This window comes from Coptis chinensis, chromosome 6 (genome assembly GCF_015680905.1).
Source record: "Coptis chinensis isolate HL-2020 chromosome 6, ASM1568090v1, whole genome shotgun sequence".
In the NCBI taxonomy this organism is placed as follows: Eukaryota; Viridiplantae; Streptophyta; class Magnoliopsida; order Ranunculales; family Ranunculaceae; genus Coptis; species Coptis chinensis.
The window spans coordinates 6,089,888-6,103,524 of record NC_141461.1 but is presented as its reverse complement, the minus strand read 5'-3'; the positions used below and the strand labels follow the sequence as shown (position 1 = coordinate 6,103,524).

At 44.4% G+C, this 13,637-nt stretch overlaps 1 protein-coding gene across 1 annotated transcript; it reads left to right on the top strand.

The window, feature by feature from the left end:
- The first annotated feature begins 2,755 nt into the window (after window positions 1–2,755).
- On the top strand, window positions 2,756–3,589 carry LOC147491072 (uncharacterized). The gene has a single exon (XM_086567178.1). It carries the CDS (start codon window positions 2,756–2,758, stop codon window positions 3,587–3,589), a length of 834 nt encoding a protein of 277 aa, XP_086423304.1.
- Window positions 3,590–13,637: the final 10,048 nt, after the last annotated feature.

Sequence of the window (13,637 nt, the reverse complement as noted above, 5' to 3'; positions counted from 1 at the left end):
AATTAGTCTTTGAGATTAGTTCAATACATTTGCATCCAGGTTCCAATCTCCCGTTAATTACTCTTTGAGATTATTTTAATACATCTGCATCTAGTTTCTGATTTCTCGTTAATTGTTTTTCTAGGTTAGTTTGATAGTTTATAATTTCTAGTTATTTATGCTTTGAGGTCAGTGCGATGCAGTTACATCTGGCTTCTGATTTCCAGTTAACTATTCTTTGAGGTTATTTCAATGCATTTGTATCCAATTTCTGATTTCCCGGTAGTTAATCTCTAATTTTAGTTTAATGCAGTTGTATCCAATTTCTGATTTTTCGTTAATTATTCTTTGAGGTTAGTTCAATGCAGTTGCATCCAATTTCCGATTTTAAGTTAATTGTTCTTTGAGGTTAGTTCAATACATTTGGATCAAGTTTCCGATTTCCTGTTAATTATTTTTTAAGGTTAGTTCAATGCAGTTACATCAAATTTATAATTTCCTGTTAATTATTCATTTAGGTTAGTTTAGTGCAGTTTTATCCATTTTTCAATGTTTCATTAATTAGTCTTTGAGATTAGTTCATTGCTTGCATCCAATTTCCGATTTTCCGTTAATAACTCTTTAAGGTTAGTTCAATACATCTGCATCTAGTTTCTGATTATTTATGCTTTGAGGTTAGTTCGATGCAATTACATCCAGTTTCTGATTTTTCGTTAACTATTCTTTGAGGTTATTTCAATGCATATTTGCATTTAGTTTCTGATTTTTCACCAATTATTCTATGAGGTTAGTTCAATGCAGTTGCATTCGGTTTTTGATTTTATGTTAATTATTTTTTGAGTTTAGTTCAATGCATTTGCATCTAGTTTCTGGTTTCTCATTAATTATTATTTGAGGGTTGTTTGATGTATTTGCATACCGTTTACGATTTTTCGTTAAATATTTTTCAAGGATCTGCACCCAATTTCTAAATTTTCATTAGTTATTCTTTAACGTTAGTTTAATGCAATTGCATCCAGTTTCCGATTTCTAGTTAATTACTTTTTGAGTTTAGTTTATTGCATTTGCATAAAGTTTCGATTTGCCATTAATTACTCTTTGAGCTCAGTTATATATTTGAATCCGGTTTTCGATTTCCTTTTAATTATCCAATGTAGTGTGTAATACCAACTGTGGTGGTAGGATAAGGGACCCTGGAAATCAGCGACGGATGCACCCAGGTTAGCATAAGGTACACAGCCGTGGTTCACAGGATCGAGAGGGGGCATTTGTCGCAGTACGGAAACCCTACACGTGGAAAGAAAAAGGTCGCGAGATGGATGGACAGGTGGAAGGCTAGGATTGAGAGAAGGAAGGATATAAAGACAAAGAGAAGGAGAGAGAAAAGGATAAGGATTCATTATTCCAAGAGAGGAGACCTAAGAAAAAGGGAGGCGACCCAAAAGAAGAGAGGAGTGAATAGTGTTGTTGTAAGAATAGTGTTGGGGATATAGCGAACTGTAGTTGTAATAGTGTGAGGGGTGAAACATTTGGCGCCGTCTGTGGGGAAAAGAGTATAGAAATGGCACCAAAGAAGACAGTGGGTATACCAAGGAAGGTAAGGGTTCAAGAACAGATGCCGGAAGCAGCGATGGAGGAAGGAGAAGATCGAGAGGAGGGCTGAGCAGTAGAAGAAACACGGCTGATGCTAGAAGAGATTGAGAGGCTGAGGGAGGAAAATGAGGAGTTAAGAAGAGAAAGAGAAAGGGTGGAGGAAGAGATCGGGGAAGAGATAAGTGAGGAGTCGGAGAGCGAGAAAGCGGAGGACGAGGAGGGACCTGGACCAACTCTGGTGGAGAACCCAGTAACCGGGTTAACAATGGAGCAAGTCCAGGAAATGATAAACAATGACCGGGAGGCAAATCTTCAACAGACAAAGACTCAAATGGGTGTGGCCAGTCAGGTGGTGGCAGGGCTGAATCGTAACCCGTTGGCAGATGCGATATGGACTTCAGAGGTATCAAAACGTTTCAATCAGCCAAGATTTGAAAGATACGATGGAACAGGAGACCCAGCATATCACATTCATCACTTCAGGCAACATATGCCTCTTTGGCAAGAGGTGAGGTACGATGGTCTGCGGTGTATGATGTTCCCGGTCAACCTGAAGGGGGGAGCTTCGAACTGGTATTATCGGTTGCCTTCAAAGAGCATAACTAATTTCCAAGAGTTGGAACAGGCGTTTGTGGATCACTTTATACATCAGAAGAGGCAGGTTGTGGACATCGCGGCCTTGTTCAATGTTAGACAAAGGTTCGCGGAGTCTGTCAGGGAGTATATGTGCCGATTCAAGGCCGAGACATTAAAGGTGGAGAATTTGGATGAAAGGACGGTAGTGATAGCGTTCAAAAGAGGTCTGCAACCTGGAACGGGGGTCCATCAGTCCGTTGCAAAGAATGAGATTGTGACCTTGCACTAGTTATATATGTGGGTAGAGAAGTATATTAGATATGAGGACACCATGCAGAAGGATTCTAATAGGGGAGCCAAGGCAGTGTCATCGGTAGAGAAAGGGGGGGACCGCAGAAAGACAGAGGCGGGGGATAAAGGCAACGAGCGGTATTACGGTCAGTCATCGCGTCCGAAAAAGAGTAGAGAAGTAGTGCGAAGAGAACAAAGGGAGAGGAAGCCATACTGCGAGCTGGAACATGCACCTTTAAAAAGGCCATTGAGTGAGATACTGCCGTTAATAAAAAATGTGCAAGGGTACTAGGGTCCGCAAACCGTCCCTGCCGAAATGCCAAATAAGTCGTATTGCGAGTACCACCAGGTGCACAATCATGAAACTAATGATTGTTATGCATTGAAATGGTTGGTCCAGAGGTTGATAGAGAAAGGAATGATGAGGGAATTTAAAGCAGAACCCCTAAATGGGGAGCCGGTGCCAGCTCCAGGGAGAATATTGGGAACCATAAATGTTATTTTCAGTGGAGAAGTTTTGAGTCACAACGCCCACAGAGATAAGGTAAGGAGGACTGCAAGTATTCAGCAGGTCAACGAGTCGCCCAGAGGACAGCGATACAGTGTAGAGGCAATGAGCGGGGAAGACAAGATTACATTCTCTAGGGCAGATCTCCGAGCCGTCGATACTCCACATGAAGATGCGTTGGTCATTACAGTGGCGATGGGTAATTACATGGTCAAAAGGGCACTGATTGATTGTGGCAGTGCGGTGGACTTGCTGTTTAGGGGAGCGTTAGAGGAGATGAGGATTGATCCGGGGCAACTAAAGCTGCCGCGATCAAGCTTGTATGGATTTAATGGGAGCGTCACGGAGCCTATGGGAGAGCTTCTATTGCCAATGACGATAAGGCCTGTGATGGTGTTCTCAAGATTTATTGTGGTCGATTCCAACTCCCAATACAACGCGATCCTAGGAAGGAGATGGATACACGAGATGAAAGCGCTGCCTTCAACCTATTATCAAGTTATTCGATTCCCCACCCCGACAGGAATGTACGAGGTCCACGGAGATCAGGTGGCATCCAAGAACAGTCACCAGGACACAGTTAAAAGGATGGTCCGTGAACTTGGAGGCGAACCAACGAACCCCAGGAAAAGGCAAGCATAGCAATTACAGTGCGGGGCAGTGGAAGGGGCGGAGGAAGCCACGGTGGGTCCAAAAATTTTGGATGAAATAGAGGTAGTGAATCTGGGAGAGGGCGAAGAAGAGAAGTTTACATCAGTAGGGTCTAATCTGATGGAGGAGTGGAAAAGTAAGTTGGTACAGTGCTTGTAGGAGAATAGAGATGTGTTTGCATGGGGGATAGAGGATATCACCGGGTTGGACCCTGATTTTGCATATCACCGACTGCATATGAGGGAGGATGCAAAACCAGTAAGACAGAAGATGAGAGGAGTGAGACCTAAGTACGCGGAAGAGATTCGGGAGGAGGTTGCTAGGCTGAAGGGAGTGGGGATCATAAGGGAGGTGGAGTTCACAGACTGGCTATCCAATACAGTCGCGGTCCCAAAGAAAAATGGCAAGGTACGAATGTGTGTTGACTTCACGGACGTAAACTTAGAGTGTCCCAAGGACAGTTATCCTATGCTGCGAGTAGATGAGTTGGTGGACATAACGGTGGGGTTTAGAATGTTCTCATTTATAGATGCATCTATGGGATACAACCAGGTTGCAATGTATGGACCTGATCAGCAAAATACGTCCTTCGTGGTGGAAGGGGGTACTTACTGCTATACAAGAATGTCGTTTGGGTTAAAAAATGCGGGAGCCACTTTCCAATGGTTGGGGGAGAAAATGTTCGAAAGTAAGATTCGAAAGGGAATTGAGATATACATAGACGACATGGTGGAGAAAAGCATGTCAGAGGCAGAGCATTTGGAGGGCTTGAGGGAAACATTGAGGATACTGCGAGCCTACAATTTGAAACTCAACCCAGAGAAGTGCACCTTCGGAGTCACCACGGGAAATTTTTTGGGGTATATTGTGACACAGCGGGGAATAGAGGCAAACCCCGAACATATAAGGTTATTGGTGGAGATGCCATCGCCTCAGACGGTGAAGGAGGTGCAGCGGGCTGGAAGAGTCGTGGCCCTTAACAGATTCATTTCAAAATCATCCGACAAGTGTAGGTTGCTGTATAGGCTGCTAAGGAATACCACATATTTCGCATGGACAGCGGAGTGTGAAAGAGCATTTCAAGAGTTAAAAAGGTATCTGGGGGAAGCACCTTTATTATCGCGGCCCGAATTAGGAGAAAAGCTATATTTGTATCTGGGGGTCACGGAGTATGCTATCAGCTCGGTCCTCGTTCGCGTTGTGGATAAAATGGAAAAACTAGTGTACTTCCAGAGTAAGACTTTGTTAGACGCGGAGACTAGATACAGCCAAGTGGAGAAGTATGCTCTTGCCTTGATATTCTCAGCCCTGAAGCTGAAGCCGTATTTCGAAGCTCACGCAGTGATCGTGGCGACGAATTTGCCCCTTAAACAAGCTCTGAGAGTGGAGAAGTCAGGAAGAATGCTTAACTGGGTCGTGATGTTGAGTTCATATGAGATCCAATATCATATTAGAATAGCAGAAAAAGCTCAGGCAGTGGCAGAGCTTTTGGCGGAGTTCCCTGCGGAGGATCCCACTTGGGGGGAGGAGATGGTTTTGGAGCTTGAGCGAGAAGAGGAACTGGGTCGCTTGAACCCATGGAATGAGAGGAATGGTTGGAGAGTATTCACAAATGGATCAGCAACGGATGCAGGCAGCGGAATAGGCGTGGTGCTGGTTACACCGGATAACAATAGACTAGAACAAACAATGAAGTTGGGATTCGCAACTTCAAATAACGAGGCAGAATATGAGGTAGTGATTGCGAGCATGAGGATGGCTGAGAGCTTGGGCGTGAAGGAACTTACCATTTACTCCGACTCAAATCTAGTAGTATACCAAGCAAATGGAGGGTTCACGGCAAGATGCCCTATAATGGCAAAGTATTTGGGAATCTTGCGCAGGTGGGCGGCGAAATTCACACAGATCCGATTCGTTCACTTGAACCGAGGGGAGAATCACCCGCGAAGATGCTCTGGCCTATGTGGCTGCAGCCATGCCAGGATCCGAGGAGAGGACCATCGAGGTGAGGAAATTGGGCAGACCGAGTACCGAGGAGCCTCCGGAGATATTGAATACCGCGGAGGAGGACGAAGGTTGGATGGAGCCTTTTAAGCAGTTCTTGTCGGGGTGTGAGGTGATTGACCCAAGAGAGAAACGAAGACTGGAACAGGCATCCCGGAGGTACACGCTAATAGGAGGGGAATTGTACATAAGGAATTTCAACAGGCCTTTACTGAAATGTTTGGGACCGAGGCTGGCGCAAGAGGTGCTCGGGGAGCTACACGGGAGAGATTGTGGGAGCCATTCAGCGGGTAGGACAACAGTACACAGACTGTTAACGCAATGATACTTTTGGCCTCACATGAAAAGAGACGCTGTGGAGTTTTCCAAAAAATGTGAGAAATTCCAGAGGTTTTCTCCACTGATATTTGCCCCAGCAGAGCCGCTACACAACGTGTCTAGTCCATGGACGTTCGCGATGTGGGCCCTCGATATAGTGGGACCGCTGCCCATGGCCAGTGGTAAAAGGAGATTCATGTTGGCCGCAACCGATCGACTACTTTACAAAGTGGATTGAGGCCGTGCCGCTGCAACAGGTGAAGGAGGTGCAAGTGGTCAAATTCTTGTGGGAAAACATTATATATTGGTTCGGGCTGCCCTATGCTATTATCACGGACAATGGAACCCAGTTCACGGGATCGAAGGTGAAGAACTTTTTGCAAGCCTATCATTTTAAGCAGGGGTTCTCGGCCCCGTACAACCCTGAGGGCAATGGACGGGCTGAGTCCTCCAACAAAACCATACTTAACAATCTCAAGAGGAAACTAGAAGACAAGAAAGGGGCCTAGGCCGACGAATTAAACCATGTGTTGTGGGCTTATCGAACTACACCGCGGACCACTACCAAGGAGACTCTCTTTTCATTAGCGTATGGCGTAGAGGCCGTGATACCGTCAGAAATGGTGGCGGCGACCACTCAAACCCGGGCTGTCGAGGATGGGTTAAACTGGGGCATCCTGTTCAGGGACATGAATTTGGCTGAAGAGAGAAGAGACACTGCGCGCATAAGACTGGAAGAGTATCATCGCCGCCTCCAAAAGCAGTACAACAAGAGGGTGAGATTGAGGAGATTGAAGGTAGGAGACCGGGTGCTTTGCGAGTGACCACCATCACAAAGAAAGTGAGCGAGGGGAAATTGGGTCCAACTTGAGAGGGACCCTACATTGTGGTTGATATTAGAGGGACAGACACCTACAGGTTACAAACCCTGGAAGGAAAAATGGTGGAGAGACCGTGGAATGTAAGATTGTTGAGAAAGCATGAGTTATTTGTATATATATAAAACCATAACACTTTTGGGATGGACATTGTTGCATGAACTTTGCTTGACCTTCAGAGTGAAGGAAATGGAGGGGAGGAGCCCTTCACGAACGAGAGGTCCGAGCTCAACTGGGGCAAATTCAGTTGCCCCATGGTGGGTATGAGGTCCCATACGAGCCGGGGCAAAATGAGTTGCCCATGGTGGATATGAGGTCCTAGGCAAGTGGAGGCGAGGGGGTTTCCACCTGCCGCGGACCCTACCTGAGTGAGGAGAAAATGATGTGCCCTGGCATAGGCAAAGGCAATCAAATCACTAAGTCAAGGGAGGGAAGGCAAATCGAGTTGCTTCCAGTAGGAGAGGTAAAGGTGTAAGCATGAGTTTCACTGCTATTGAGCCCATAAATAGATAAAGCATAGACGAAAACATATAGCGCAAAGTAAATAACACAACCATCACAAGCAAAAGGAGTCAATCAATCCTCCTCCACCATCAGGAGGGGAAATAAAACAAAATGTAGCATAACAAGTGTGGCAAAAACAGCGACAAATAGAACCAAGAAAGGGCATAACAAAACTACTTTCAAAACAAGGGACATCTAAACATCTTCACAAATCACTGCATCAGCGGTCTCCTCAATCACAGCATCTGCAGCCACGTCAATGGCCCCTACCACTAAGTTAGCTACCTCAGCTACCTCGGAAGCGGGTTCCATGGGCGCCATCGCGACCTCAGACCCAGGGGTAGAGACAGGTGCTTCCAGAATGAGGCGGCCTTCTTTGATAAGCCTGTCGTACTCCACCTTGACCTTTTTAGCCACCCTCTTGTCAGCCTGTGCCCAAAAGTGATCCTGGAGCTCATCCATGTCGGACTCGTGCTGTTTGAGTAGGGCCGCTGTATCTTCCTGGTGCTTCTGGGAGAGATGATGAGATGGCTGCATTGTGCTGTGATAATAGGGTTTCGCGCTGATGACTCAAGCGGTCATTAACCTTATCCATATAAGCCAGATGGGAGGCTTCAGCAGACTTAAGCTCGTCCTGGGCTCTGAGCTTATCTAGTTCCGCGACCCCATTCAGCTGTTCAAGACGGGCGACTTCTTTATCCAGCTGTTCAACTCTGGATCTAGCGCCAAAGAGGCCACGCGGATCATGTATGAGATATCCAAGCTCATCTGAAAGAGAGAACAAGAGTCAGGTTATTTAGAAAAGAAGAGGAAAGATACCTAGTGCGAGGAAAAGGGTACCTTCTCCCAGCTAGTATAGAACGAAGTTCTGTGATTGTCAAAGGAGCCCCCTTCAGCATACGCAAGATCCTTGGGAAGATGAGACCCATAGAACAGGGAAGAAGCCACTGCAGTCTAAGGTCGAATCATTGATATTGATGGTGCGATTTCGACCTTGAAGGCGGGTAAGAAAGCGAGGGCCGGTCGGACCCCTTTGCGGATCGAGCCGCCTCCTTCCCGGCCGCTATTAAATGGGGGGGGTAGGGAAGTAGACATATTGGCGGGATTCTCATCGATCTGAGATGTCCGGGGCGCTTAAAGCCCGTCTGAGGAGATGGCGAGTGGCGATGGTGGGGGCAACCGATGGCATCTTCATCCGAAGTCATTTGTCAAATAGCTTTAAACTTGTTAGCACCCATGTCGGAGTGGGGGGAAGTTGCAGAGGGAGAATGAGGGGATAGTTATTGATCTTCCCAAGTGGTTAGGGATTGGTAAGAGGGTTGGGCTGGGGAGTGGGAGGGGGAGTTGGAAGAGTGAGGTGGGGGACGGCGGGTAAGTACTGGGCGGTATGGAGATTTCTTGGGGTGGTGTCTTTTTCTGGGAGACGGGGAGTTCCGCGGCTTTCGCTCCTTGGGTGGAGGGGGACGAAAAAAGGGGGCACTGTACCCTCCAATAACCTTCAATTGGGGGTCTGACAGTAGTGGAGTGGCTGTGGTAGGATCAATTCCAAGAACCGCGGATTGAGAGGGTCCAAGAGCGTGGAGCTTCTGGAAAATTGTGGAGGAGATGTGGTCGTAGGGTCGCGACTTCGAATCCGGTCGCCAACTTGTAGAAAAGAGTTGCAAGATCAGATGAGGAACCAGGGAACATACACATGGAAGGATAAATAAAAGGGGTACTCACCACTGGGAAAGAAAGCCAGATGAGTAAGGTTCAGTTCGGAAGGAAGATCCGCGGATAGGAAGTTTCCGGAGATGTACAGTGGATAATGGTGCCACACCTTGTCTGATGAGGTGACACGAAGGACAAAATGTTGTTTTCTAGGGCGGACACAGAAAGAATGGTACCCCACGCTGACATCCTTTGTGCTCTTTTTGATATAAAAGTGGCGGTCATGTCGCGAACCGTTATCTTGGGGATTCCAGAGTGGTTGTAATGGTTCGCGGCATACATATAACCCTCCAGAAGTTGCCAATGCCTTGGCAAGGGGGGATGTTAAAATGGTTACACACCTCGATGTCAAGACGGGTGAGGGGTAAGTGGAGGCCGGCAACAATCTACCCTATCGTGGCCACGAGACACCCCGGTTTGTAAGGGACCAAGTGAGGAAAGTAAGTTAGGTCAGGCACGTGCTCTAATATGACATCAGCAAGTATACCGTAAGCCACCTTAATAGCCTCTAAGTTAGGTGTAACGCCCGTATTTAAAATACATATTTATTGATTAATTAATTAATTTAATTATTTATTTAATATTGGTTGGATGGGATTTGGATATGTGGGCCTGGTTTCTGGGCCCGAGTCCGTGTTGGGCTTGGGTTTCAAACCCAAGTATATAATCACATTGTTCTAGAGAGTAGGGTTTTTAGAGAATAAAAAATAATAAAAATGGAGGCGGCTGGTTTGCTCGAGCGTTGGAGCGCGACGACTCGGACTCGGAGGAATCCGTAGGAGCTGTTAATACAGGTGAGTAGTTAGTTTTTCTACTTCACCATATACAGAAACAGTTTACTGTCCCATGTTTTCACTCAATTTTTACTGTTTATTATGCGGCGTCCTATCTGTTGTTAAAACTCTTTTGAAAACTGTTGTGTTGTTAAAACTCGAACTTTGAAATTTGAGATTTGGAACTGTCGAACCTGGTTTGGGCCTGTTAATGGCGTCCCGAGCCCAAGATGGAGAGAACAACCTGCCATTTTGTTTGACCTCTTCTTTGTGGTTTTGATTTGGTTGTTTGATGTTGGGGGGAGTAAGGGTTGTAGGTTTGGCTATTGAGGTTTGATTTGGTGGGTTGTTGGAGTTCTGTTGGAGCTTGGACGGAGACGTTAATGGCGTCGACAGTTGTGAGCCTGGAGGTTCGGTTTGGGTGTTGATTACACTCCAAAGGTTTGGTTGTGAGGGGGTGTGTTTGAGTGGGTGAGGGCGGTCGAATAGGGGCTGTTAAAAGCTTGAAGAACCATTAATGGAGGTCGAAATTATTCTAGATCTAGTTTTGAAGAATATATGGATTGAATGATTTGAGGGTTTCGGTTTTGTTAATGTTGTGGGGTTTTTCCCCCTAACCAATTTCGGTTGGTTATTTTTGGGTGGTGTGTGGAGATTGTGGTGGTCGATTTTGGTGGTGGTGGAGGAGAGAACTATTGGAGAAGATGAACAGTAGGTCGGTTTGGGCTTGGGCCGAAATGTTTTAGTTTTGGTTGGGCCGAAATCTAATTTCAGTTTTTGGGGCCTTAGTTGGTTTTTGGGCCCGATTTTAGTTTGTTTTGTTTGGGCCTTTTCCAATTAGTTTTTGGGCCAGTTTCTAATATTGCTTGGGGCCAGTCCAGAGGACTTAAAAATAGAGATTCAAATGGGTCTTTCAACATGTAGACTTTTGGGTTCTAAGGTTTGGGGTTTAGGCTCGGCTAGTTGGGTCCGAATTGTTACTTTAGTCATGAGCCCATGAGCCATGCACCTTTGCCCTTAGCCATGAACCATGGCTACAACCCTGAACCTGTTGAACATGAAAATGACAGTTTGACTTCGACCATGATGTGTTGACTTTGACCATGACGTGTTGACTTTGACTTTGACCGTTGACTTTGACCGTTGACTGTGGAATGTTGACTTTTTCCAGTTTTTTTACATGTTTAAGAATATGGACAAATGTAGTAATAAAAGATTGTCGAACTTTGTATAACCTTGTTTGTCATTATCTAATTAAGATTTGACGTAAGTAGTATGTAAAACATATAAATATTGGCATGTAACTAGAGGGGAATTCTAGTAATAAGAATTTGATATATATGTTTTTATGAGTATTAAACTACATACGGACTTAGATTCATGGACTTTAGATTTTTGGGATTTGATTGTGGACTATGGATTGTTTAATTGTGCTACATTTTATGTTGTAAATTGTATGGACAAATCAAATGTTAAAATATTGTTGAAGCTTGTATAAATTTGGTTGTCATTATCTAAGAATGATTTGACATTGATATTGTGTATATTTTGACATGTGACGAGATAGAAACTTTAGGAGATATAATATTCCTAAAACGCTATAAAAATGTTATGCGATACGTTTGAAGCAATTGTGACATTATATGATATGTTGGGATATATATATTAAATGCAATAGTTTTGGAGAAATAAATGTATAAACGCTCCATTATTTTATCTGTGAGATGCTACTAGGAGGTAGTAGAGTATTTGTGGATATTTCCCACGGAGTGTGTGGCGTAGTGCAATAATAATATATTGGCACGCGTGAAAGAATGAAAGTGGTTATGAGATATAATTGAGATATTTCTAAATATTGTGGCTTAGTGCAATAAGGTATTTGACCCTTGCGTGATATAGTGGAAATTATTATGAGTCATAAATGTATGACACTGAATAAATTACATACATAAAAAATCCTAGAACCCGACTACCACAACTCATGTGATTTTGCCACTGTGTGGTATATATATGATTGATTGGCCCCTTGTGTAGGGTGTATATATCTGAGATGTTGATTGACCCATGTGTTGGGCAATCGTAGCTGAATAGTGGCTTGATTATTCCGTTAAAAATTAGAACGAGGCCGCGATATTTTATGCCGAATAATGGCGATTACTTACATAATAGCTTTAGGTGTGAGGGTTACCCGGTGTCGCGGCATCCCGCCGAGGTAGTTACGCATACGGAGTGGTTCATTATGTAAGGGGAGGCATGTGGATGTACATGTTCGGTGGGAAGCGGGAAAGCGGGTAGCCCGGGGAAACTAGGTAAGACATAGATACGACGTGATTTTAGGGACACACAAAGAAAGCCTTAATTAATATAATTATGGTAATATGTTGTTTAATGATATATATTTAGATAGATGATTGTATATGGTTTTGCAGAAATGTGGGTCAAACTAATTACTTGGGCAGAGACGACCCACTCTGTAATTGAGCATGAAATGCGGTACGAATATAATATGCTTGGTTGGTTATTTGTTTAGTTAAAACCTAAGGCGCCTCGATGGAGGGACTACATGCCTTATTTATTATGCGTATGGTTTGTTGTGTGGTTAGTGGGAAGTTAAGGCGCCTCAGTGGAGGAACTAACTGCCTTATATGTGGTATATACATTTCGATATGATTGTTTTATTATTGGAAATTTGGAAGCTAAGGCGCCTCGGTGGAGGAACTACCTGCCTTAATTATGATACTTAAGGATGTTGTATTAGTCGTTGGAAGTTAAGGCGCCTCGGTGGAGAAACTAACTGCCTTATTTATTGGGTACATATATGTATTAGTATGATTTGTATTGTAGGGCTCCTCACACCAGCATTTTTATAATGCTGACCCGATTTGCATGTTTGCTTATCGGGTGTGTTCATTAAATGAACATAGTTGATAAGTCTTGACAAGTTTAGTGTTGAAGAAGATTGGTTGCTGCTTGTGGTTTGCATTAGCGTCGCATTTCAAGATAGGCTTTGTTTTCCTTTGAGGTGATATAGATTTTCAGTTAAGATAAGGTTATTTGCATTTTCATTTGTAAATTGTTTTGTAATGAAGAGGACTTTTGTTTAAGTTAAAAAATTTTATTGGTTTTTAAGTATCAGCATATTTAAACTGTTTATGGGTTTTTGGGAGTTGAGAGTGCGTCACACCTCGAAGATCGAAGAGTTGGGAACAAATAATGTTTTTCCGCATTTTGTCGAAATTCGAGGTGTGACATTAGGTCTACTGCTGCGTGGGGGAGGCGGCGGAAGGGCAAAGGGTTGCCCGAAAGTGGATGGAGCCTTGGTCGGATCAAGGAAAGGGGGAGGGGCAACGCCGCGGGAAGGGGAGGAGGAAGAGGCGTCGGATCTGGAATCCGACATTTGGGGAAGAATTTAAAGAAGAAGACACACCGTCACGACAGGTTGGAGATGGGGAAATCTTTAGTTCAAAGGGGAAATATGCAAAATAGCAAGTAAAGGGAAATAATAAGAGAAGAAGACCAACCTGAGGAAGGGGGGAGAGCAGCTGGTATAGGAGCTTGGTCATAAGAAAATCACAAAGAACAACCGCACGCTTTATCGGAGTAGCCAAAAGAGGAGAGGGGGGTGAGTGGTGGTGAGAATAAATTTAGAGGAGAGTAAGGGGCCATTTGTTTTTGCCCCTTGAGGTCTTATAACCTCTTATAAGATGTGGCCCAGTGATTTTGGACATTTTTTTGGTTTGTTTTTTGCCTCTTATAAGAGACATTCTACTATAAATGTCTTATAAGAGGCTCCAATTCTATAAGTACCAAAATTGGATCTACTTCAATTCTATAAGTCTTATAACTTGAAAA